Raw genomic sequence first — 25,711 nt, 5'->3', positions numbered from 1 at the left:
TTCGCTCCGGATTCTCCATGTTGGACCCAAACTGAGGAGCCCGGAGCTGCCACCGGGGGATCGGGGGCTGGGGGCACCGGGAGAGCCGCTGCCTGGGCCCGTCCGCCCTCCGTGCAGGCCTCCTCCCTTCCCGGCCCGGGGAGGAAACGCGAGGAGGAGGTGGTGGTGGTGGTGGTGGTGGGGGAGGGATGTGAACAGCTGCGGGAGCCGGGAGTCTTCGGGAGCCGGAGCCCGACGGGCCCCCGCCCAGGCCCCCCAGCCCTGCCCGCCTGCGCGCTCGCCCGCTCGCCCGCCCGCCCGCGCGTCCTCCCGCCCAGCCAGCCAGCCCGGGGCCCGCGGGATTGTTAGATGGAACACGGCTCCATCATCACCCAGGCGCGGAGGGAAGACGCCCTGGTGCTCACCAAGCAAGGTAGGGGCGCAACTTCCCAAAACTTTGCGTCGCCCCCCCCTCCACCCTGGGCGAGGAGGAGGAGGAGGAGGAGGAGGAGGGGAGGGGGCGGGAGAATCCGGCGGGACCCGGGGGTGGCGCGCGCGCGGTGGTGGTGATGGGGGGGGGGGAGAAGGTCGGTCAGTCCTGGCGCACCCGTCCGCACTCCGACCCCCGTGGGGTAGGGGGGGGGGTCTCGAGCCAGGCCCCGGGGCTGCCAGCGCCCAGCGGGAGGGTGTCATCCGCGCAGCTGTCACCCGCCGGGCCACCCCTCTCCTCCCCTCCCCCCGGGGGGGGCGCACGGCGCGCCAGGCCACCCGCGCCGCCCCCGCCCGCGCCGCCGAGATGGAGTGGTCACTTTTTCTCCCCCCGCCCCAGCACCGCCACCACCGCCGCGCGCCCGTCCCGGGGCCCGCGGGGAGGAGGGGAGGACGAGGCGGGGCGGGGGGGGGGGGTCCCGAGCTGCAACGCCGCCGCCGCCGGGACCGGAGTTCTTCCCACGCAGGCCCGCGCGAGCCCCCGGGGTGCCGGGGCGGCGGTGGCGCGCGGGGGGGGGGGGGGACTCGGGACGAAGTTCACCGGCCCGAGGCGGGGGCGGCGGTGGGGGAGGGGCCGGGCCGCGGTCCCCCGGCTGGGCGCGGGACTCTGGGGCGGTTCGGCGGGAGCAAACAAGCCCGACCCCCCCACACCCTGCCCGGAGCCCCTCCCTGCCCGGTGCGCTCCCCCGGGGGCCGCCGCTGCGCTCACACACACACACACACACACACACACACACACACAGCCGCGTTTGTTTAGCCCGGGAGCGGTGTCCCTGGTTACATAATTCGTCGGATGGCAGTCGGACCCGGCGTGTTTTTTTCCCCCGAATCGCGCAGCGAAAAAAAGTGCGAGTTGTCTGTGGGCAGAGGCTGGCGACCCCTGCCTTCTTGGGGAGGTCGGGGGGGGAGAGAGGGTCGGGATGGAGAAAACAGGGGTGTCGCAGGCCCTCTCTCTCTGGGGTGCGCTTGGGGACCGGAGCGGAGGCCTCGGCCTCCCGCGGGGGCGGGGAGGAGGTTGGGGGCCGGGAAGATGGAATCGCTCTGGATATGATCGCAGTGGGGGGTCCCCTGAAACTATTCCCCTTCCCCTACGTTCATCTGGCCTGGAGGATTGTGTCCAAAATAGCCGGTAGAAATTTCCGCCGAGTGCGAGGACTAGCATTGCCCCCCCCCCCCCGCCCTTCCCCCTTCTAGAGAACTCAGGACTGCGGTCACTTGGCTCCGAGGCTGAGGGAAGAGCACGCTCTTGGGACCACATCCCAGGCTGCTCTTCCTCTCCGACGGGGCATGAAAGGCCTGTGCCACAGTTGAGTAGACTGAGGCCTTGGTCCTGGAAGGCTGCCAGCTGTGGGGCCTGGGTATGTTGATTAATATTCATCAGCGGGTCACTTTTTCCTGGGGTCCACTTTTCCAGGGAGTCTACCCAACTTGCGTAGCCCAGGGGCAAAGCCGCCGCGGTGGTGTCCCAGCCTCCCTGGCATTCCTTAGTAGGATTGGGGGGGGGGGAGGGGAGCAGTTCGCGTTTCTTGGTCCTCTGAAGCGGCCGGCCCTGGAGGAGAGACGAAGCTCTGCTTGCTCAGATCTGAGCCCCAGGAAGGCCCCTCCTCCTTGCCAGGGCCCCTGTTCTCCACTGCGTCGTCGCTGACCCAGCTGTGCGATCCAGCAGCAACTTTACCGCCTCTGCTGGCCTCTGCTCTGCCGCTCGCGCCGGGGACTGCAAAGGGCGGCTGCCTGTGTTGATAATTTACGGCCGGAGCCCTCCAGCTCCCTTCACAACCCCATCCCAGGAGAAGGACCCAAGCTTCAGACAGGGGTGAAGAGATCAGGATGGACCAGGACATACGAGGAGGGGGGCATAGGGATGAACCGGGACCGGCGTGTGCTTCCTTCCACTCGGGGTCTCGTTGCGGTGGGTGTCCCGAGGCCTCGGCAGGGTAGGAGGAATCTGGACCATGCTGTGGCAGGCAGCAGCGCGGAGCAAATCAGAGCCGAAGTCTCGTCCAGCAGGATGAGTGACAGGCAGCAGAGAGCGGAGCCGCTGGTTTCCTGACAGCGTCAGGTTGCTGAGTGTGGGTTGATCTTCTTGGAGTTACGTTTTTGTTTTTCTTTTTTATTTTGTGTGTGGTTTGTGTCCTTCAGACTTCTCCCTGGAGGAATCTGAATTCTCCAGCCAGCAGCAGCCTCCTGGTCATTCCGTCCCCTCCCCCTGTAATTTGATTGCATTCCAGGGGAAGGCATGCCTGCTTCTGGGCTGCTGGGGCACCCAGCCACCCAGCCAACTGAGTTGCACATCATTTACAAACAGAACTTGCGTCTGAAAACACACAGGAGTGGGAGGGAGCAAATGTCCTCCTCCTCTCCTTTAGGAGTTCCTGCCCCTCCCGCCCCCACCCCCACCCCTCCTCATCTACCTTTGGAAGAGTGAAGGAGGACTGTGGAACAACAGTTTATTAGTGAGTTGATTTCTGGACAGAAACAAGCTGCTTCTAGCTGGAGTGGCCTCCTCTTAGTGAAGTTGTTTACCATTGCAGGTTTTTTTCTTTTTTTTCACTCTGTTCCCTGAGCTTTAAGGCTGCCTGGTGTGTTGATGATTCAAAAGTAATTACAGGAGGGGAAGTAGAACCAAGTTGCTGAAATCATTGATGATAAAAGCATCAGAATTGGATCATCTTTCCAGGCAGATAGGAGAAATGGCTCCCCGGTACAGCAAGGGCTGGTTGTGATCCGTGTGGCGAGAATGGGCACCCGCTGCAGCCTCGGGCTGCAGCCTCGGGCAAGGATGTCTCCCAGATCCACGGAGGTCGTGCCCAGCTTTGGGCTTTGGTGGGGGAAGCCAAGGAAGCAGGGCTCCGCCCTGTGATAGGCCAATGTGAGGTAGTGGGGTGGGGCCTCCTCAGCTCAGTAACCTATCAGGACTTTGAGGAGGAGTCAGAAATGACTTGCATTGGGAGAGACCCTGTGCCCAGTCTTCGGAGAATGACCTAAGCTTTGGCTTGCTCTCCTCACATCTGGAACTGGGCGGGGTCTGGTAGCTAGTTATCCAGAGGATTCTTCTCGAAGACTGCTGTCCCTAAAATGTGGAATGGTGACAAGCTTTTTATTAGATTTATTTTATGTATGTGTTTGGCCTGCGTGTATGTGTGTGTGTGTGTGTGTGTGTGTGTGTGTGTGTACCACGTGGGGGCTTGGTGCCCACAGAGGTCAGAAGAGGGCATCTGATCCCCTGAAACTGGATGGAGTTAGATAGTTGTGAACCACCATGTAGGTGCTGGGAATTGAACCCAGGTCCCCTGAAAGAGCCGGAAGTGCGCCAATCCTCTGAGCCATCTCTCCAGCCCCATGGTGACAGGTTTTTCTTCTTGCTCTCCACAGAAAGGAGAAATTCTGCTCTTTTCCCTTAAGAGGCCAAGCAAACACATTCCCCTGTAGATGCAGCTAAGCCTTTAACAGGAGGAGCTTTGAAAGGAGTTTTGTTGGCACCTCTGGTGGGTAGGGCCTTTCTCGGCCGGCCTGCAGGCTGGGAGGTGACAGCCTCAGCCCTGCTCCTGCCGATGCTGAGGGTCGCCTTGGGCTTTGGACTTCCCCCATCTGGTAGAACGAGGCTGGGTGGGCTGGGTGGACTGAGACCATTTAAGCTGGTGTTTGCTTCCACTGGAAGAGCCCCAGGGTGGTTCCACTCCACAACAGACCCTGTAAATGTGCAGACCCTGAGGCTGGGCAGCCGACTTGGAGAGTCTGAGTGTAAAGTCCCTGGGGATGGAGAGGCGGTGAGTGGGTAGGCCTGTGTCCTTCCTCCCAGCTAGAGAAGGAGGGAAAGTTAAACAAGGTGGCAGCTAGCTCTCTGAGGGCCTTCCCAGTCAGTCTTGTAGTGAATTTTATTAAGAAGGGAAATACGAGCCGGGCGGTGGTGACGCCCGCCTTTAATCCCAGCACTCGGGAGGCAGAGGCAGGCGGGTCTCTGAGTTTCAGGACAGCCAGGATTGTCACAAGGAGAACCCTGTCTAAAGAGAAAAGGGGGGGGGGGGTACTAGACAAAGGAACAGTGGTGCTCCCAAGCTTTCTGTGGAGAATGAGTAGAATGTTTTAAGTCTAGGGAAACCAGACACCATGAAAGTGAGAGTGGGGTGTGAAGTCTGACAGAGCATGTCCTTCACTGCCTTCTGCCGGCTCTGAGGACCTGTGGGATGTTACCTTTATTTCTGTCTGGGATGTCTGATTCTTGGATTGGTGAGGAAGTGGGACCAGTGGTGATGTAGGGAGGTTGGTATTTGTTGTTAGTGTTGCAGCAGCAAAACTGGTTGCTTCAGACTTGGGTTCAAATCCCTGCTCTTCTTACTTGCAGTGAGACTAGCTGTTACTTTAGATCCTGGCAGTTTACTGGTGAAATGGGAATAACGCGACCCATAAATGTTAGCCCGTGTCTAACGCAGACTTCGTAGATGAGTGGTAAATGTCAGTCTTTCCTGAATGCAGCTTGTCTGCTGTCTGTCCTCCCTCTCCATTCCCCCAAGGACACACTGTGTAAACAGTACCCAGTCATGTGGGCTTTGCTGCAACAGACCGGTGCCCCCGGGTCAGAGGGGACACTGATGTGGAGGGGTTTGCGCCTCTGAGCCTTCCACAGCCGTCCCGTAGAGTGCCTCTTGGCCTGTGTGACTTGCGGTGAGGCCTCAGCCATTCCAGCCAGTGCCTGAGCATCTGGGGTGGGGGTGGGGGTGGGGGGCTGGAATCCTGTGCCTCCTGAGTCTCTGAAGTCCTGCTAAACCTTGGAAGCAGTTTGGCTTCTTAGAAGTGGGACTAACGGTAGCCACTACTGTCTCCATTTGCCTTGGGAGTTAATGACCTCAGTGAGATTCGGACTTCTTTTAGGTACTCTTAAGAATGAGAAGGTAGGTTTTGTAGAGAAGTAGGTACTTGTCCTGGAACCTGCTCTGTAGATGAGGTTGGTCTTGAACTCACAGAGATCCGCCTGCTTCTGCCTCCTGAGTGCTGGGATTAAAGGCGTGCGCCACCACCCAGCAAGAAGTAGATGTTCTTTTTCAGTCCTGGCGTGATCAGACACTGGACATCCTGGGAATTGAACCCGGTTCCTCTGGAACATCAGTCAGTGCTCTTAACCACTGAGCCATCTCATCTCTAAGAAGTAGATATTCCTAATCTTTGCCTTTATGGCTTTGGTCTGAGCGTAGAGCACGTGAAGAGCATTAAACTGCTTTTCATCGTGTCTAAAGCTGGCCGGCTCTGAGATGTCTGGAAATGTGTGGATGGGTCTCTGATTATGGGTTTCTCGCATGTTCAGCACTGAAAGCTGGTGCCCAGCTGGGATGTAGATGAACATGTAACAGGCAGATCTTAGGAAGAAACTAGTAGAGATCAAAGGGGAGACGTGGATCTCTTTGAAATGGAAGACTGGAAGACTCAGAATCAGAGGCTAAGTAGACTAGGTTCCCGGATGAGCATCCAGCCCTTCAGGTTAGAGTGAGCCTTCATGGACACCTCTTTCAGCAGGGCTCCTGTGGTCATCATAGCCTCCCTCTGGGCAGAAGGGGTGTATGTTCTCTTTATTGGTTAGTTTTCCTACCAGTTAGCCTTGAACTTGATCTGAGTGGACTTGACATTTCCTTTCCCTTCCAGTGGCTCTTAACATACACACACACACCCCACGCTGTTTTTTCTTCATCCTTGGTGGTGGTGGTGGTGGTGAGCATCTCCTCTTACCTATGCTGGGATCATAGGGAGGGCCACTGTGTCCAGCCTGTTGAGTTTGCCCTTACCCACTTGCACTGTTCCCAGGGAGCAGACATGGCTCCAGTCAGTCTCCAGCAGTGGAAGGCGGCCCCTCCTCCTAGTGGCTGAGAGGTGCGGGAGGCTGCCAGCTCAGATCTCTTGACTGGGGTTTGGTTTGGTTTTTTGTTCTTGGAGTAAAACAAGTGGCCTTAGAGGCAAACGGCCGAGTCCAACTCCTCCCAGGCCAGGGTCTGAACCCGTCAGACGTGATGTGGAGAGGGACTGGCGGGGTTGGGGCTGAACTGCCCTGGAAGGGGTTTAGAATTCTCTGGCTCTCAGCCAGGGACACACACATCAGAATCTCCTATGACACTTACTAAAAATACAGACCCCCACCCCCAACACACACACCTGGGGCCCACTGACTCAGAGCGCGGCAGGTGGGCCAGGCATGTGTGTTCCAAATGCTCCCCCTGATCCTGACAGGTGTCCTGGGAGAAGAGCCAGGAAGCTCGGCAGAGACGCCAACTGCCTGCCGCTCAGCCCCGAGCAGATTCCCCTCAGGGTCCAGAGTCACTGTTAGGAAGCCTGCGGTTTTTCTAGGTGAACTTAGCGTTTTCTGAGTGAGTGGACAGAGTAATTGTCCTTGCTTACTCAGTGATAGTCACAGCCAGTATTTACAGAACACCACTGTGGGCACGGTCCTGTGGCTGTTTTTGTCTCAGCAACCTTAGGCGGGCTGAAGCCTCTTGCTTGGCCTGGGCTGTGGAAGCCACCCTTGCCCAGGCCCTGCTCTTGTTTATGGTGTCGTTGAAATGCTCTGAAGTCACTTTCGCAAGGGAGGCCTTTCCTGTTGGCCTGCGGAGGAACCCAGAGCTACTGCGAAGAACTGCTGAGGAACACAAGGGTGTGTTCTTGTTGGCTGGGTCCAGTAGGGGAAGCAGGGGTGCGTGGGGGAGGAGCAGGGTCCTGGACGTAGGCAGAACACGACTGTGGGGCCAGACCCTGAGGAAGGAGCAGGTTGGCCAGCCTCTGGAGTTCCAGGAAAGGCATTTCCCAGGCCTGTCCCTGTCCTGCTGGTTCTGCTGTGTGGCCTCTGAAGTAAATCTCAGTGGTGTCATGTGAACATCCTGAGACCGAGGTACAAGTATGAACGTGCTCTGTTCCTGATGCCTGGCAGCTGACAGGCAGCATCCACTACAACAGAACACTCTAAAGCCCTTAAAATCCTCACCCTCTGAGAAGAGGACTAACTCTTCCCATTTTATAGATGGAAAAACTGAGGCTCCTGACCACATGTAGTTCTTGTGCCAAAGCCAGAATTATTTTGATTTTTGCTGGTGGAGATCCAACCCACTGAACTTCACCCCTGCCCTCAGAGCCAGTGGCACCTTGGGTAACCACTGCTGATCCACAGGCCGCTTGCTCCATCCTGAGCCTCCACCCTGTTTCTGCCTGCTCCCCTGCTGTGTCTGTCAGCCTAAAGCAGTGAAGGAGTCAGGGGACTGGGTTCTTCTTGGTTCTCTACAAAGCCCAGGAGTTCCAGAAGTTGGGGCAGAGATCCCAGATTAGCCCTGAACGGCCACTGAGGAGGTGTTTGTCCTGCTTGTCGGGTCTGTTAGCTAGCCCACCTCCCATGAGCCTGCTCTGGCCCTCCTCAGGAGGAGGGGGCCAACACGGCTGCTCTCTGGTACCTGGCAGTGTCCCCCCTGCTCTAGCTGGCCCTGGGTGCAGCAAGGTGGGATCCAGCCCTTAGCGTTTCTGTGAATGACCTTTCACATTTGTCCCTGCTGGCCCAGAACCTGCAACTTTTGGAGACCCCCACTCCAGCATACCTTTAAACTTTTTACTAACTGATTTTTTTAATACTGAAGCTGCCTGTATTTCTTGCCCAATAATTCAGTTAGAGGCCCCTTCTGAAATCAAGTTGCCTGGGAATCCTTGTTCCCAAAACCAAGATCTTCTTGAGGGAAGGTCCCTAAAATTGAGATCAGAGACCTGAGAGGACCAAGGCTGAGGCAGGGCTGTGAGGCATGGTAGCAGAAGACCGACTCCTCCCTGAGACAGCCAGAGGCTGAGTTTGAAGCTAGCCTGAGCTACATGCCTCAAATACATACACACAGAAGAAAGAAGAGAGGAGACTTCCTGCCCAGGGATGAGGGACAGAGCTGTTGGATGAAGGACTACCGGAGCCCAGCGTAGGCCATGCCAGTGTGAGCCAAGCCCTGTGACGTAACCTGCCCATGCAGTGAGATTCACACATCGACTTTCTGTGCTGCCTGCCTTGTTAGCAGAACACATCTGTAGTTGGGCAGCATGGGTCGAGAAGTGTGCCCTCCCGATGTCTGCGGTCTTCTCTGCTTGTGGGGCTGCCTGGGCATCTCTTACCCTCTTCTGTCTCCCTGCCCACTCACCTGCTGGTCCAAGGAGTCCTTCCATACACCTGGTGCTTCAGAGCCTGTCCTTAGCCAAGACACAGATGCCTCTTGCTGACAACCTGGGAGGACTCCTCTCCACAGGGAGCTCCAATCAGATGTGTCTTGGCTGCAGGGCCCAGGCAGCAGGCCAAGAAGGGCCGGAAATGCTCCAAATCTCTCCTTCCTCCGACAGCCAAGGGAGGGAGGCCGCCCAGAGAGGCCATTTTATAGTGAGAGCCAGCCCTGCCCCCTGCTCTGGGGGGGGGGTATGTGGGGGTGTTGGAGAGAGTGGACCAAGAGAGCATCCTGTATGTGAATGGTCTTGTTAAATTCCCATAGCTCAAGGAGTTGCCTTCTGCCCAGTGCAGGGCTGTGTGGATTTCCTGTGAGGCATTCCTTTACTGGGATACAGAACTGTGTTGTTGGCAACCGTGATATCTGAACCTGACCTTCAGAAGGTTAAAAATAATGTCATCCCAGTCAGGCCAGGGTTCATGTGTACGTGTGCACGCATGTGTGCAGACACATGCTTCTTACTGAGGCTGTGGGGTGCACAAGGACAGTGTTCATGTCAGGTGTTGCTTGTCACGCTCAGGGTACCATTTAGGGGAGCTGGAGTGGGAATGAAATGTTTTGGTGGATTGGGGAGTAGGTGGGGGGAGGATTTCTCCCAGGCACTCATCCCTCATCTGACCTTGAACTTGAACCATAGGGTTGGGGGTAGGAGGACCCTAAATCCCCTGTTGCTGGGATTCTGGAACAAGAGCCATGTCATCCCTGATTAGTGATTCATCTTGAGACCTACAAACAAGGCCCAGGCTATTGCCAGTTAGTGTAGCTGTTAGTTTTAGAGGCTGTCCAGGACCTTACTCATATATTTTGTTTATCCTGAGTGAGGTCTTGCTGCTGTCCCAACTTAGGGATAAGGAAACCAAGGCTGCATGGTTGAATCAGTAGTTGGCAGAACCTGGAGCCCAGCCTGTCCCAAGTGGAGGGACACCTCCCTGGCTGGTTCTCTCCAGAGTCTGCCTCAGTAGGGAGACGAGCTAGCCTGGAGTTGGAGGGGTGGTGGGCAAGAGCTGGCTTCTAGTCCCCTGCTCTTCCTTATGCTTAGGGCTGGCTCCCCCATTGTGCCTTTGGTGGCCTTTGTGGACATCCAGAGGTTTGGGGCGCGTGGAGCAGGTGTGTATCAGCAGGCAGGATCCGTAGAGAGGGTGTGGCTGGGAGAGGGAGAGAGGGGTGGGGTGGAGGAGGAGGATGAGCAGCGTTCCGTGGGAATCTACCTTCCTTGTCGGGTACTGTGCACTGTAAAATCCCTTCAGCCCTGAGCATTCTTGTGCCTGCCCGTGTTCCTCTCCTGGAGAGGTGGACTGGTGTCCACCCCATGATGAACTAACTGGTCGGGAGAATGGCCTGCACCCGGCTGTCAGGGATGTAGCCCAGAGTGTGGAGTATAAGGAGCCAACGAAAGATTCTCTGACACAGTTTTCAGTCCAAGGATACGTGGTTGGGAGGGATCGGAATTGAGTCTCAGCCTAATGATTCCTTCCGGGTCTCACTGAATGCCCAAGGACCCTGAAGAGAGCAGGGGGTGGGCTCCAGGCGATCGCTCACCAGTTCATCCTGGGGCAGAAAAGCCTAGTAGTGCTGCAAGGACTGCTGGGAAATGCCTGAGAGCCTTGGCTCTGGGTTCAAATTCTGACTCTGCTGCTGTATCACCACGTGACACCGCACACCTAGTCGTCACCCCACCCCCCCCCACCCCCCGAGGGAAACTGCACACTGGGAGGCAGGACCTACAAAGGAATTTCTAGTGAGAATTCAGTGAGGTGGTGATGCATGGCTCTTGTGCTGTGTGAGCGTGGCTGTGGCCCGGAAAGCCTCCCTCAGTCCCTAGGCTCCTTTGGAGCCACCTTCTTGCCTCACAGGGAGGCACTCCGTCTCTAGTGCGCTGGGATATGACAGAAGAGTGTGGGCTTCTCCAGGACCCAGCTCTGTGGGAGCAGCAGGTCCTTGTAGTCAGTCAGACGGTGGAATTAGTAAACACCTGCCAGGCAGGGGCCAAAGGCAGTGGACTGTAACAGGCGAGGCCTTTGTTAGTCCTGAGGGGAAGAGCCATGTTGGGGAAGCCGAATTCAGCCCCGATGACCCTCAGGAGTAGTGCTTGTAAGAGTGAGGCTGCTGTGAACTGGGCCTGTGAGGGAAGGGCGGCTAGGCCAGCCTCACAGTGTGGGTGTGGGGCGTTTGCTCTGAGAGCCTGCTCTCGGGGTCAGTGTGTTTGTGACCTCCTGAAATGCAGAGGCTGTTGGTCACTCTGGAGAAGCCCCTCCTCTGCCCTGCGAAGTTCAAGGTCCCTGCTTAGGCCTGGGAAGCTGGTGTCTGTTGGGCCTCTCTGTGGCCCCAGCCAGCTGCCTCCTTTACCCTTGCCTCTCGGGATCACTCAGCCTTCACAGTCCCTGTCACCACACTAAGATGTGGAGCACATTTCTGATGTGGCCTCTCCAGGAAAGGCCTGGGTTGGGCGGCCTTTTAAGAAAGCCTCTGTGCCTGGGTTAAGCTTCCAATTGTGGTTGTGTGTGAAGAAACCATAACCAAAGGCTTTGTGTCTGCGTCATCCTGAGTCCTTGAAAGTGGGATTTCATGTGGGCCAGCAGGCAGGTGGGTCAGCAGCCCCTTCCCTCTGGTTTCGGCAGAGATGGCTAAGAGGTGTCTGGAGGGTGGTCCTTTCCGAGGAATAAACTCCTTACCCCACCATCGTTAAGTACTGGGCCTCGCTTTGAGTTTGGTCTTTGAGAAGGTTTTGGCAGAAGTACTTCACAACAAAATGCCCCAAGAAACCTTGGTTCTTCCTAAGTAGCCAAGAGGTTGGAAGTGATGCCAGAGGGGCCAGTCAGCAAGATGGTCCAGGGGCTGCTTGCTGTCCTGCAGGCCTGACAGCCTGGAGTCCACACACGTGGGAGGAACTCCATAAACATTTGTCCTCTAACTTCACAGTTTTTAAAAGTGATGCCCAGATTTCCAGGCCATTTCCTGGAAAGGCTCGGTTGCTTTCAGAGAGGGTCCTCAGTGCCATAACCAGAAGGGGGGAGAACTCTGCGTCCCCACTAGGGAGGCCCTGGCAGTCGGGTGAGAACAGCCCTCTGCTGCCACTTCACCATAGCCTGTTGTCCAGGGCACGGCTTGGTTTTTCTCTCCTCTTCGCCGTGGTCTCAGGCAGCCAGGTCAGGCTCTGCCGTCACCTGCTCCCTAAGGGTCCTCCCGCAGGAGCTGAGGGAGCAGGAGGAGCCCATGGGTGGCCTGCGCCGCCATGTTGCCCCTCCCTAAGAACAGCATAGGGAAATTCACGGGTTTCAGTCCAAAAACTCATGGACTTGGCTGAAACTCACGGACTCAGCATAGGGTTCACGGTTTGTTGTGCTTTCTCTCACAGAGGCCCCAGGCTCTGGGACACTCAGGCGCCCAGGACCTGTGGCTGGGGACTATTCCATAACTGGTTGTACAGCGCCACCTCCTGGACACGGTGCCCTGCACAGCGGCTCCTTGTTTGCGTAACAGCAGAGCAGTTTCTGGAGTCAGGGAACTTGCAAAGGAAAAATCTGACGTCCATTTGGGCCCTGTAATGGCCTTTGCTTTGTATCAGTTCGGTCTTTCTGGGGCTGCATTGGCAAGCTTCTCATTAAAGCAGCTTTGTATTTCCAAAGCCCAGATGGCCAAGGTAGGGCAGAACAGCTGTGGTCTGGGAAGCAGAGGCCTCAGTCTAAGACTGAAGGTTGCAGGGTGTGCATGACCTAGGGTCTTAATCCTGTTTTCCAACCAGCTCCCTGGAGTGGGAGAGGAGAGTGGGTGGGCAGTGAAATATTAGGGAAAGGAAACAGATACAGACAACTAGCATGCCTTCTTCCTGAGCTGCAGCTTGGGGGAGGGAATTCTGTTGTTGTTGTTGTTGTGTGTGTGTGTGTGTGTGTGTGTGTGTGTGTGTGTGTGTGTGTGTTTTCTTCCCAACGTGGCATCGTCACTCAGGTTATCAGGCTCCGTGATAAGCACCTTACCCACTGGCATCTCAACCAACTCGTTTGGGGGAACTTCTGAGGTTCTAGGCAACTTGGGCTCAGATCTGTTGCCACTGATCAGGGTCTAAAGAAGCCAGCATGGAGCTGAATCACGGCGCCACCGACTCCCAGGGGACTGGGTTACTCTCTTTACTAGAACTGGTAGTTTTCCTACAGGCTGGATCAGGAGAACTTAGGGCCCCAGGTTTGTTTGGGTGGCAGTGTGTTGCCTCTGGATCATGGAATATCCAGTCCATCTTGATACCCTTGAGACCCACCATAGTATGAAGATAAACCCTGTGCAGCTCAGGTCTCCCATTCCCAAACAGAGTGGGGAGCACTACTGCCTCCTCATTAAAGGGAGGATGCTGGAAAGCACACATTTCATCGATACTGTATGTGGCTGTTGAGTGAGCAGTGTGCACTGTGCTCCAGCAGAGTCTGGACTTGAGGGTGTGTGGGCATTGGGCAGCTGCTGGCCGAGACTGGTGCCGCTGTAGCTGATGGCCTTGTTGCTTCTTCTTCTCTAGGCCTAGTCTCCAAGTCCTCTCCTAAGAAGCCACGTGGCCGGAACATCTTCAAGGCCCTTTTCTGCTGTTTTCAGACGCAGCATGTTGTCCAGTCAAGCTCTCCCACTGAGCTCACATACAAGGAGGAGACAAACACCATTGCTAAGGTAGCGGGCTGGGGTGGGCATTCTGGCCTGGTCTGGAGCCATGAAGATCCCTGGCCCAAAGGCCCTTCCTCTCTTCCCTTGGTAACCTGTCTCCTTTCTGATACTTCTCATCTGTGGGGTGGGCTGTCGAGATGTTGCAGATTCCAGGACCCCTGAAAGATGCCTTGCAGATACAGACACTGAGGTCCATGATGTACTAAGTGTACCCCATGTTAACCATGGATAGTGGTGAGATTAGAACTAAGTCTCTGGCTCTGAAAACTGTCTTCTGAGTGGGTTCCTTTGTAGAAACCAAGGAATTAAAAAGGCTCATGCTATTAGTAACCACGATAGCATCCAGCTCTCAGGAGGCAGAGACAGGTGGACCTGAGTTCAAAGCCAGCCTGATCTACATAGCAAGTTTCAGGCCAGTCTGAGCTACATAGTGAGACCCTTTCTCAACACAAAACAAACAAACAAACCCTGCCAGCCCTGTGACCACTTGGAAACGTGTGACTAGTTTTTATCTCACATGACTAGAAGGCTAGCGTTCCAGCCCCAAGAAACAAGATAGGATTCTCCTCGAAATGCCAGTGGTGACGCTGTACACATGAGCATCATGCAGAACTCTTTTGTTAAGTTGAGGAATGGTTGAATAAATACAACCCAACAGTGTTACTAAGCAGTTAATTTTTATGGTGCATTCTTAGTAACATTAAGATATACTGGGATGGGGCTGGAGAGATGGCTCAGCGGTTAAGAGCACTGGCTGGGGCCGGGCGGTGGTGGCGCACACCTTTAATCCCAGCACTCGGGAGGCAGAGGCAGGCGGATCTCTGTGAGTTCAAGGCCAGCCTGGTCTCCAAAGCAGGTTCCAGCAAAGGTGCAAAGCTACACAGAGAAACCCTGTCTCAAAACAAAACAAAACAAAGAACACTGGCTGTTCTTCCAGAGGACCTGGATTCAATTCCCAGCACCCACATGGCAGCTCACACAGGCAAAACACCAATGCACATAAAATAAAAATAAATTATTTTTTAAAAAAAGAAAGAAAGAAAAGAAATACAGGGACTAGAGAGATGGCTCGGTTGTTAAGAGCACTGGCTGCTCTTCCAGAGGTCCTGAGTTCAGTTTCTAGCAACCACATGGTGGCTCACAACCCTCTGTAATGAAATCTGGTGCCCTCTTCTGGTGCAGGCAGAACACTGTATACATAATAAATAAATAAATCTAGAAAAAGAAAAAAATACTTATCTGGGTCTGGTGAGGTGGCTTAGTGGTTAAGAGCACTGGCTGTTCTTGCAGAGGTCCTGCGTTCAATTCCCAGCAACCACAGGGTGGCTCACAACCATCTGTAATGAGATCTGGTGCCCTCTTCCAGCCTGCAGGCATACATGCAGACAGAGCACTCATACCTAAAAAAATACATAAATAAAGAAATGCTTACCTGCACAGTTAAATCAGAATGTAAAATCACATATTCCCATAGGGAATGCTAGCCTGTACTTGAAACATGCTCAAATGACAGACAATCTTAGGTTTTTCAAAGTTCAGAATTTTACTTTTTTTTTTTTTTCCTTCAAGATTTACATTAGGAACACTTAGTACACTTTATAACATATGTAATGCTGTCTCTGTGATCGATCTCTACCAATCTCCCTTCATATTCTCAGGCAGCCCAGTAGTGCTTTATGCTGGTGCGCTCAGCATTTCAGCACCCCACATGACTTGTGCCCCACAGAAACAAGAGGAGACATACATTCTTAGCCAGAAGCTAGGTGTAAGGGACTAAGTGGAGGTCAACCGCAGAGCAGTTCAGATTGAGTCCCTGCGGTTCTGTTTTCACTTTGTGGAGAGGAGGCCTTCCCCTTTCCTGCCCAGCTCCCAGGAAAGGATCTTTGGACGTGAGGAGCTGCTGGGGTCTCGGAGAGGCAGGAGCAGTGGCTGGGTTGTAGCAGGTGGAGTTGACAGAGTGGGTGGAGTTGACAGAGTGGGTGGAGTTGACAGAGTGGGTGGAGTTGACAGAGTGGGTGGAGTTGACAGAGGGCACTAAACCACCTCCTCTCTCCCCCAGTCGGATCTGCTGCAATGTCTCCAGTACCAGTTTTATCAGGTATGTCAATCTGGCTGACCCTCACCTCCCCACCCTGGGAAGCTGTGCGTGCTGAGTATCTGCCGAGGGCCCCGTAACGCTGTGGGGGAAGCCGCGTGCTCTCTTCGTGTTTCTGCTGTGTATCCCACACCAACCCTGACCGACACCAAACGCTCCCACTGCTTTAACAGTCTCCTAAGGCACACACCGACCCTGCTGCCTCTGTTTTCTGCCTTTAAGCAGGGCCTTCCTGGGGTGGTAATTGTGTCTCCAGACAGCCTGGTTCTTCCTAGCTTTCTGCTCAGGGGAATGATGGGCTTGCCTCTTGGTGGGCACGTCTCAGCAGCCGGCCTCTGGTTTTAGATCCCTGGGACCCGCCTGCTCCCAGAGGTGACAGAGCAAGATCAAGGAAGAATCTGCGTGGTCATCGACCTAGATGAAACCCTTGTGCATAGTTCCTTTAAGGTGAGTCCGCACGCGGCCCTCCTTCCCCAGGACTGTCTGTGAACTGTATAACAAGTGTGTGAGGTGGTCTGCAGGGAAGGGGGAAGCGGAAGTGACGGGGGAAGGAGCCAGGCCTGGAGTCAGATATCCAGAGGCCATACCGAAGAGTGTTAAGAACCTACCAAACACACACACACACACACACACACACACACACACGTGCACGCGCGCAACCGTCTCCCCTTAGCATGGAAAGAGTAGCATATCGGTTCTGGCATGTCGGCTTTCCTCACCAGTATGTTTCTTAACTCAAGAGAGCCTTAAGTGGGGTATGGAGGCACTTCTACAATCCCACTTGGGAAACTGAGGCAGGAATAATCTGAGCTGCAGAGTAAGAGGCTGTCTTGAAAAAAGCTAGGTAGGCATACAGTGGTGCATGCCTGTAAGTCCTTGGCTCATGGGAACATGAATTAGAGGCTAGCCTGGACTGTGTAGCAAGACCCTGTCTCAGACCCCTGAACCTTATCTCTGCTGGAATTCAGCAGGTTGGACAGATGGGGCTACTTCATCCGGTGCTGGCTAGGACCCGCTTAGTGGGCTGGGGGGTGGGGGGGTCCTTCCTGTCAGCTGCCATCCTAACTCGGTTAACTTCTGCTTTCCAGCCAATCAACAACGCTGACTTCATAGTACCTGTGGAGATTGAGGGAACCACTCACCAGGTGAGCTGTCTGCCAGGCCACCCAGCCTTTGAGACCTGTTCCTTTCCTTTTCTTCAGCCGCTCCTGTTTCAGTAGTGGCTTGACACTCCGGCTCTCATCTGAACGCCCTCTAGCGAGTCTACGCTCCTCTTTCTCTGTGAGTCAGGCTGTGAGAATGGTCTTTGAGACAGAGTCTCTCATTTAGTCTTGGCTGTCCTGGAACGGCTGGCCTCGACCTCACTGAGATCCACCTGCCACTACCTCCAAGTGCTGGAGTTAAAGGCGTGCGCCACTGTTGGCAGCCTGTTTACATTTTTAAATAATAGTCATCATAGCTGTCATTTCTTAATGTTTTTTTTTTTGTTTGTTTTTTATAATATGCATTGGTGTTTTACCTTCTTATATATCTGTGTGAGGGTGTCAGATCCCCTGGAACTGAAGTGACAGACAGTTGTGAACTGCCATGTAGGTGCCAGGAATTGAACCCAAGTCCTCTGGAAGAGCAGCCAGTGCTCTAACCACCGAGCCATCTCTCCAGCCCGATGGCCGTCATTTCTTAATCCCCATCCCTGCCAAGTGGAGAGAAGCCTCGTTTTTATACAGCACTGTTAGGATTTACTCTTTAAGTTCCTTGGTCACGGTGTCTCTGCCTGTAAGAGGCAGGAAACCAAGAGCTGCTCTTCCCTGCCTGGGAGGCTCCTCCATGCACCCACAGCCCAGGGCTCTCCGATGCCGCCTTCCCTGACCTCCTGCCCTCAGTACGCATCTGCTGAAGCCCAAGACCAGGCTCTAGCCGTGCATGCCCAGCTCTGTCTGGGGCTAGGGATCATGCAGCGTTGGTGGTGAGAGACCACGTGCTCAGAACCATGGCCCAGACAGCTGACCTGACGGTCAGGGACCATTGGTGCTGATGTCACAGCGGGCATGACACCTGTTTTCACCGGCTGGTCACGTAGTTGGTTAGGCACAGGGACAGTACAGCTTGAGGCCTTCGTGGGTTGTCGTCGTAATCCATCTCCCGTTGCAGGCTGCTGTGCCACAGCCACAAAGCTGGGTGCTCTGCTGGGCCCATCATCCCCTGCAGTCTAGTCAAGGAAGTAGAAATGTACAGACTTCATGGGACGTGCCCTCAAATAGGCAGATCCGTGCGGGGCTCTCCTGGTTAGTAGAGGCGTGAATTAATGAGTGATGGAATTTAAGGGGAGGAGGGCAGCCTGCCCAGTGTGGGGCTGAGAAAAGGATGGGGAGGAGAGGCCATGTTGGATGAGTAACGGTTGAGGACGGGGCTTGTTAGTGAAGTGGAGGGATAGCAGGGTGGTTAGAACAATTTGTGGCTGTATGAAGGGTTCCTGCTGCTAAACTGGGAGGGGTCTCCTGGTGAGCTGGTGGCTAATTCAGGCTGGGAGGAAATCGTGACAGCATACTGTACTGGGCTGCGTGTTGACAGAAGGAACTTTAAGGAAATGCACGGGAGGGCACTAATGGAGGCTGAGGCAGCAAGGGAAGGTTGTAGACAGGTGGGGTGGGGTGTGTGTGTGAGCAGCTGAGGAGCTTGAAAGAGCCATGCAAGCGAGGTCCTCAAAGGGGTGCCCTTCCTTCTGTGTGGTGTTCACAGAAGCCCTGGGAGGCATGTGTTCCAGGAAGTATTGGGGTCCTTGCCAGATGGGGATCCGCACAGGCTGTCCTGCTGGAATCCAGACCCGAAGCGGCTATGGAGGCTGTGGCTGGATTCAAGTAATCCAGGATAGGCTGTTTCCATCTGTGAGGCCTATTCTTGATTACTTGTTTCTGGAGGCAGCTAATGGTCTACCCCTGAGTGAAGATGGCTCCTGGGACACGGTGTGCTCTCCTGGCTGGCACTTTAGGATTGGGCCTGGTGAGCCAGCCCAAGTCTGGTTGGAACCATCCTTGGTGGGGCAGAGGTTCCCAGGGCCCTGGCATGAGCACCCAGGCCTGATTGCGTCTGTGTCGTTGGGAAGGTAGCTGGTGCTGCCTCCTCTGGCCTCGTGGGGCACCTCCAACCGTCCTCTCTGCTTCTCCAGGTATATGTACTCAAGAGGCCTTACGTTGATGAGTTCCTGAGACGGATGGGGGAGCTCTTTGAATGTGTTCTCTTCACTGCCAGCCTGGCCAAGGTACCTGACGGCAGGATGAGGGAGCAAACAGGAGACCATGTGGCATCACAGGGGACCCAGCGCCCCATCCACGCTAAGGCCTCTTTTCTTCTTCCAGTATGCCGACCCTGTGACAGACCTCCTGGACCGCTGTGGGGTGTTCCGGGCCCGGCTGTTCCGGGAGTCTTGTGTTTTCCACCAAGGCTGCTACGTCAAGGACCTCAGCCGCCTAGGCAGGGACCTGAGGAAAACCCTTATCCTGGACAACTCGCCCGCATCTTACATCTTCCACCCAGAGAATGCAGTAAGTGGTCCAGACCGCCCCCAAGGCCTCGGGCTGGGACGAGGGGCTTCTCCACAGTGCACTGGCCAGGAAAGGAAAAGTCAGACTAACATCGCCTTTTCCTGTCCCAGGTGCCTGTGCAGTCCTGGTTTGATGACATGGCAGATACAGAGTTGCTGAACCTAATTCCCATCTTCGAGGAGCTGAGCGGAGCAGATGACGTCTACACCAGCCTCGGGCAGCTGCGGGCCCCCTAGCCCTCTTGCTTCCAAGAAACGGCCATCCCAGTAGGGGACTTTGCTACACTGTGCCTTTCTGATCAGCCTGACTGACCTAGCCGAGACGCTGGAGCACTTGCCCAAAGGGTCTGGAAGTAGCTGGAAAGCGGTTGACGAGCTTTAGGACAGGTTAGGTGCAGAGCAGGCAAATCAGACCTATCCAGAGCTGTCTGCACCCTGTGTTTGGTTCCCAGGAGAGTGAGTGAGTGAGTGCGTGCGTGCGTGCGTGCGTGCGTGCGTGCGTGCGTGCGCCCATCCAGTGAACTGTGGCCCAGGGTGTCCAGTGTTCCGTAGGGGAGAAGCTGGTCGATTGTCTCCTTTACTGCTGACCACGAGCTGTTGGGCTTTACAGTGGCGGAGACTATCGCAGGCACTCTTGCCAAACCATGGCCTTCCTCAACTTCACAAGGCCCGTGCCAAGGAGAAAGGAGAAGCCAGAGGCTGTCTTGGATGCCCAAGGCACACGCCTTTCTGAAAACTTAAAATACTAGCCAGCAGCTGCAGACATACCCAGGAAGATGAGAGCGTGTTTGCAGAACCAGTACTCAAAATCACCAGGTCCTGTGGCCCCCAGGCTGCGTCTGGCTCTGCCTGCGTGGGCCTGCTGTCTCCTAGGCCCCAGCACCAAGCCAGCCTTGTCACTCCCTAGCCATAGTCTGACTCCCATGGGGAAGGAGGTCTTCTCCCTGCCCTGGAAGAGGACAGAGAGCTGATTGCTGTTCTTCTAACTCTTTAAAATTCTCTTTCTAAACATGGAGTGGTGGGCCTGGTTTGTATCCGGCCGAGCAGCAGTCCTGGGCCTCAGATGCATGCGGGAGGTGCTAGGGTATGGGGAAACACAAATGTCCAGAGCAGAGTGCGTGGCTCCTTGCTGGTAGATCTGAAAGTCTGCTCTTCAGGGATGCTGCTGGTGCTGATGCAGACACTAGCTCCAGAGGATGGGGAGGGTTGCTAGGCTGCCCCGTCCTCTGGTTCCCCGGCAGAGCTCTTTTCTATCGTATTGTGTCTTCCCTGGTGTCCTGTCCTGTGGTCTTGCTCATCTAGCCTTCATCCTTCCGCCTGTTTCTCTTCCTCCCCAGGGCTTTGGGAGAACTGCTTCCCTAGGACTGAGGGGAAAAGCAGGTCTTGCTGTCACTGGTTTGCCAAGTGGGCAAATAGCCCCTGCCTCTGGTGGCTGTAGGCCTGAGTGAGGTCCTCACAGACCTGCACTCGGGGGTCTCTAAATTTTCAATCTTAAGTGCTGTAAAGTGAGTCCAGAAAGGAAGTTCCCCAGAGTGCAGACAAAAGGGAAGTGCTGCAGTCCTTAGGAGCACAAGGCCCCTGAGGCGCCCACCTCAGCATTACTGCCTTAATTGAGTCCTGCCCCCAGGGCGGGTGCGATTCTCCTCCCTCTCAGAGCTGGTTGGAGTTCCGCCCCATCCCTGCTTTCCCTGGAGGCAGGTGCGCCAGCATTTGTGAATTGTTTCAGGTGTGGTCACCGCCCACTCAGGAGTCATACAATAGTTTTTAGTTTCCACACACTAGGTCCTGCCTCAGGAGCTAACAGGTTTCAAGAAGCCTGGTGGTGGAGCTCGGTTGAGTGGGAGCTTCCTGTCTGGCATCCATCCAGCCTTGTGCAGTCTCCGTAGTCCCGGCCGTGGAGCTTTGGCTTGGTGACACACAGAACAGGCTCCCCAGCTCAGGCCATTTCCCCAGCATCCTGTGGGGTTCTGCCAAGGTGATGGGGTAGGGCTCCAGGTGCTAGCCAGGAACACTGGAGCTTGGTTGTGGCTTCAGGTGCAGGTCCTGGTCTCACTGCCACCCTGATATTGCAGGAGGGGTCCTCGCAAGGCCTGCTCTGAGGGCTAGTCCTGACTAAGCAATAAGAGCCTCGGAGTTGACCGTCAAGGTCCTTTTCTGCGTCACCCACGTTTTACCTTGTAGAGGAAGAGCCTGTGCTCAGCCCTCGCTGGAGTCTGATCCATGACCAGAACCCAGTGTGGCTTCATGGAAGAGCCCTGCTGCTTCTACAGAAGCCGCAGCTTTCTGGGCCTGTCTGTCCCCAGAATCTCTCCTGCCACCTGTACTTGCTACAGAGATGCCACCCGCTCTTTCCAAACCTAAACAGGACCTGTCCTGCTTACGAGTTCCATGTCTTAGGGGCAAGTGATGGTTGGGGGTGCCTCTCAGAGAGCTCAAGCAGGCATAGAGAAGGGCAAGGCTGGAGGGAGCCCGCTCATCCTGGAGTCTGTCACCGGGCTTGCCACCAGCCTTCCCACAGGCGAGTCTTCAGGAGTCAATAGACCACCTGGCCTCGTGCCAGCACCTGCTCAAGCCATGCCAGGAATCTGCCCACCTGCCAGGTTCAGCTCCTTACGGTGCCTCTTCAGGGACACAGTGTGTCTCTCTGATTGGGCTTCTAAATCAAAAGCCTGATGTTCGTGTCCCTCTTATAGGGGGAGCCTTGGACACAGGACCAGTTTGATAAAGGGCCAGGTAAGGGTTTCCACTCTGCACATTGTAGAGGGGACACTGTAGGCCCGAGGTCCCGAATTAAAGAGGTTGAGTGAAGTTGCCTTCATTTAACCGGGGACCTGTTTCACTCCCTCTTGCCTCCCAAAGATTTCTGTGTAAATGTGTAAACAGTGGCTCAGAAAAAGCTTTGTACTAAAAGCCTGGGGCTCTCCAGGCAGCTGTGCCTGGGAAATGGATCCCCTGCGATCCCATGCCCTGCCCTGTTCTGTTCCAGAGGCCTCTTAGCGGTGCAGCCTGATCATGGCTGTTCTGCATCCAGTATGTCAGCCTGGCTAAGTGTGAGAACGATTACTTAACCACGGCTACTTTTCAGTTCTTGTTTTTTTGTTTTTAATACCTTAGTTTTGTCTTTTTTTTTCAGACAGGGTTTCATGAATGGCAGGTGTTTGAACTCACTGTTTAGCCAAGGATGATCTTGAACTTCTGATCTCCTGCCTCCACCTCCCGAGTGCTGGGATCACAGGTGTGACCACCGTGCTGGCTCATGGGGGGCTGGCGACAACCCAGGGCTGCATGCATGCTAGGCCAGCACCGCCGACTGAGCTCCATCCCCAGGGCCCCTTTTCTCGTTTTAGAAAACACCGTTAGTAAATGCCCAGGGAGAAGAGGTAACAAGTCCGGCCACCTGTCCTGCCCCGCTCCCCTAGTGCAGGGTCAGCGCCTGGGATGGCCCCTCTCAGGCTGGTGATGTTCTTTGCCTGTAATTACCCCAGGTTTGCCTATTTACCCTTCTAAGATGCCATTTGGAGGGGAGGGGTCCGCGTCCCACTGTGACTGGGCTATGGGATCCTTGACCACCTTGCTTCATGATTTGATACATTTGTTGTATTCAAAAACTTGAAATGTAGGATGCCATTAAGAGTCTGTTTATATTTTTGGACTATTTGTATTACTTACAGTTAGTTAATAAAGGCTGGTCTTAAGACCTGTGCAGGAGTGGAGCTGTCTGTCTTCCTTGTCACTGCCCCTGCTGTTACCCCACGGCCACTGTCCTTCCCACATGACCCACAGGACACAATGGGTTTCTTCAAGGTTACAGAGGTTGGACTGCATTAGCTCCTCTCCAGCCCCATGTGGGGCTGACTCCGTCGTCCCCGAGTGCTTAGCAAGCATATGCTTGGTGTCCTGTCGACTGCTGGGCATAAACTAAAGCCCTAGGGGAATTGGAGACTTGGTGCTTCTGGGTTCACTCTTGATGCTGCCAAACCAGGAGCCCTGAGATTCAGAGCCCGCCATGGTTTGCTGGCACATAGTAGGATGACAAGCAAAGACTCCAAGAAACAACCTTTCTGACACTGCAGAACCCCTGAAAAACACCCAGAACCATCTCGGGGAGTCTTCCACCCTGGATGTCCAGGCACACGGTGAGACACTGCAGAACCCCTGAAAAACACCCAGAACCCCCTCTGGCGGCCCCCACCCTGGATGTCCAGGCACACGGTGTGACACTGAAGAATCCCTAAAAAACACCCAGAACCCCCTCTGGCGGCCCCCACCCTGGATGTCCAGGCACTGTGGCCAGCCCCAGCCAGTCCTCTGTATCAGCATAATGCATTCATATCTACAATATGGCAGATTTCATCTCCTCTCGCTGAATTATTGATGGGCTGTGCACTTTTTAAAAAAATCAATAGACCAGGGCGTGGAGCTTTAAACTCGGCTCTTGTTGTTTCTGCTGTTTTGAATAGGAGCGCATAGAGCTTTCCCCTCTGGTTTGAATAAGTCAAGCCCAGGGCTAGGCTGGCTATGATTGGCCGGAGCTAGGAAAATGTGGTTATGATGCAAACACAAGCAAATATAACCCGGTGTCCGTGCGGCCATTGCTGAACAGAGGCTGCAGGACCTGAAGCTGTCTGCTTTGGGTTAGCTCATCAGTACTTCACCTGCTGCTTTGCCGAAGACGGGACAGAAAGGGCAAGGTAGGTCCGTTGTACGTATACCTTTAGTCCAGCGCTGAGTAGGTGGGGCAGAAAGTAAAGGAGTCAGCGGACCTTGCTTTGTTTTTATCTTCTGGGATGAAGCTTTTGAAAGACTGAGCCAGGAGTTTGTGGCCAGCTTTGCAAACTTCTTACTGGGAGAAGAACCTGTAGAGCCCACTGAGTAAGTTGAGCACGTTCTCAAGGCAGAGGAAGATGGGTTGGGGGAGAGGGGGAGAAAAGACACCCCCTCGCCCGCCTGTTCCTCCATGAGGCATGAGAGAAGTTTAAACACTAGCTTTTAACCTGGAATTCCCAAGCCACGCCCTGTGCCCGTGATTGTCACAGCCCTCTAAGGACCCTGAAGTGCTGATGATTAGGACTTGGGAAGACAGATCAAGTTTTGGGAGGCTTTGATGTGGTGGGTGCATTTGATTGGTATTTCTGGGTGTGGCAGTTCCTGAATCTTGGGTCCCTAGTCAGCTCCTGGATTCTGAAGTTCGTGGCGGAAATGGGACTGTACTGGGGCTCTGAGACTCACCATGTTAATGCCAGTTGGTTAGGCGTTACCAGGTTAACCGGGAGTAGGTTGGCTCTGGTTCTTTTTCCTGAGTGGGTCCTGCATTAGACTTACAAGTCAAAACCTGGGGTCTGAAGAAAACCCGAGTATTTCCTGATGACTCTGAGCAGCACAGGGTGGGGCAGCACAACTTATCAAATTAAATCCAACACTGGCAGTTCCGTATCATGGCTGTGCTTGGGTCTACTGCCAGCTGCACACAAAGGGACCTGGTCTTTGGTGGCAATCGCACATCCTCTCCAAACCTGGTTTTACATCAAGGCTCAAGAAAAAGAATGGTCGGACCTTTTTTTTTTTTTTTTAAGGGGTGGGGCGGTACTAGGGATAACAAATGGTCTACCATTTGAACCGCACCCCGCCCCCAGACATGCTCTACTTAACCAGCCCAGTCGATCACCAAACAGCAAACATCCACACAATCCCCCAGGCGATTTTTCTTTTTAATCTTTCATAAACCCATCCATCCCATCTCTACTTTGAGTTTTAGGAGAAAGCAGCCTCGAAGTCCTTTGGCATGCTATCAGAGCACAGTCTCCCCGAGAGTGGGACTGGAGAGGAGGCACACACACTACCGTAGGGCAACCCTGTGTGTTAGTAACCAAGCCACGTTCTGACCGTAGAAAACGGTCCCCGTGGTCTTCCTACCACTTTTTCCCTCCCAGCCTTATTCAGCCCTGTGGGTGCTGGAAACCTGTACGTTCGCTGAGCACAGTTCTGGAGAAGCTGGGCCGTGTGTGGTACGGGCGAGAAGACCACGCCCACCTCCCGTTGGCACCCTAAGCCCTTTGTCCCAGCCTCTGCCCGGTCTACCTTCCCTTGTCTTCTGCAAGAGCAGCTAATGTTTTAGTCATGATAAAGGGATGTTAATTGTTCTAGGACAGTTTACAAAATTAAAAATAAAAGCTGAGAGCAGGTCTGGGGTGACAAGATCTTGCCAGGAACCTGGGAAGAGGAGTTCAGAGATTAGAAGGGCATGGCTTCATTTGGAAATACTTTTTCTCACTGGATTTCCTCTCTAGGAGCCACTGAGCTTAGTTTGGGGAAAGGGTAGCAGGCATGAAAAAGTGGCTAAGACACAGGCTTTTAAGGTCAGATAGGAAAATAAAAGGTATGGAGCTGGTCTAGTGGTAGAAGCCCATAATCCCAGCAGTCGGGGGTGAAGCTGAAGGAGCCTGTGACCAGCCTGGGCTATGTAGATAGACCCTATTTTAATAAAATAAAACAACAACAAAAAAAGCTCAGATACGATTCTCATTCTAGTGTGTGCCCATAGACAAGGTATTTCATACCTCCTCAAACCTCATTGTCCTCCAAGGCGACAGGGCCCCCGCCTGGGAATGAGACAGTGTGTGCAAAGTGGATCAACACAGGCTGACATCGCCTCCAGGAATCTGTGTTGCCCTGCTTCCAGCAGAGAGATGGCACACTGCCCTTGCAGAGAACCTGGCTCTGATTCCCAGCACCTGCTTCAGGTGG

The 25,711-nt window shown here is 54.6% G+C and overlaps 1 protein-coding gene across 2 annotated transcripts; it reads left to right on the top strand.

The window, feature by feature from the left end:
* The first annotated feature begins 277 nt into the window (after positions 1 to 277).
* Positions 278 to 19,982, top strand: Ctdsp2 (CTD small phosphatase 2). Of its 2 annotated transcripts, none has more exons than XM_059245242.1 (8): positions 278 to 412; positions 13,192 to 13,337; positions 15,391 to 15,429; positions 15,772 to 15,873; positions 16,515 to 16,571; positions 18,593 to 18,685; positions 18,783 to 18,968; positions 19,079 to 19,982. In XM_059245242.1, exons 1-8 carry the CDS (start codon positions 349 to 351, stop codon positions 19,202 to 19,204), a joined length of 813 nt encoding a protein of 270 aa, XP_059101225.1. In that variant the 5' UTR covers positions 278 to 348; the 3' UTR covers positions 19,205 to 19,982. The 2 variants fall into 2 exon arrangements, with proteins under 2 accessions (XP_059101225.1, XP_059101226.1); XM_059245243.1 differs by lacking the exon at positions 278 to 412 and adding an exon at positions 3,367 to 3,553.
* Positions 19,983 to 25,711: the final 5,729 nt, after the last annotated feature.

The sequence above is a fragment of the Peromyscus eremicus genome, chromosome 18, assembly GCF_949786415.1.
Source record: "Peromyscus eremicus chromosome 18, PerEre_H2_v1, whole genome shotgun sequence".
NCBI classification, from domain to species: Eukaryota; Metazoa; Chordata; class Mammalia; order Rodentia; family Cricetidae; genus Peromyscus; species Peromyscus eremicus.
The sequence above is the reverse complement of the archived record's forward strand: the minus strand, read 5'-3'. Positions and strand labels throughout refer to the sequence as shown.

Excerpts from the sequence above, each read along its gene's own strand:
- Ctdsp2 (XM_059245242.1), top strand. The coding sequence starts at position 349 with ATGGAACACGGCTCCATCATCACCCAGGCGCGGAGGGAAGACGCCCTG. Across the intron at positions 13,338-15,390 it reads AGACAAACACCATTGCTAAG|TCGGATCTGCTGCAATGTCT; the intron begins GTAGCGGGCTGG and ends TCTCTCCCCCAG. Across the intron at positions 18,969-19,078 it reads TCTTCCACCCAGAGAATGCA|GTGCCTGTGCAGTCCTGGTT; the intron begins GTAAGTGGTCCA and ends TTCCTGTCCCAG.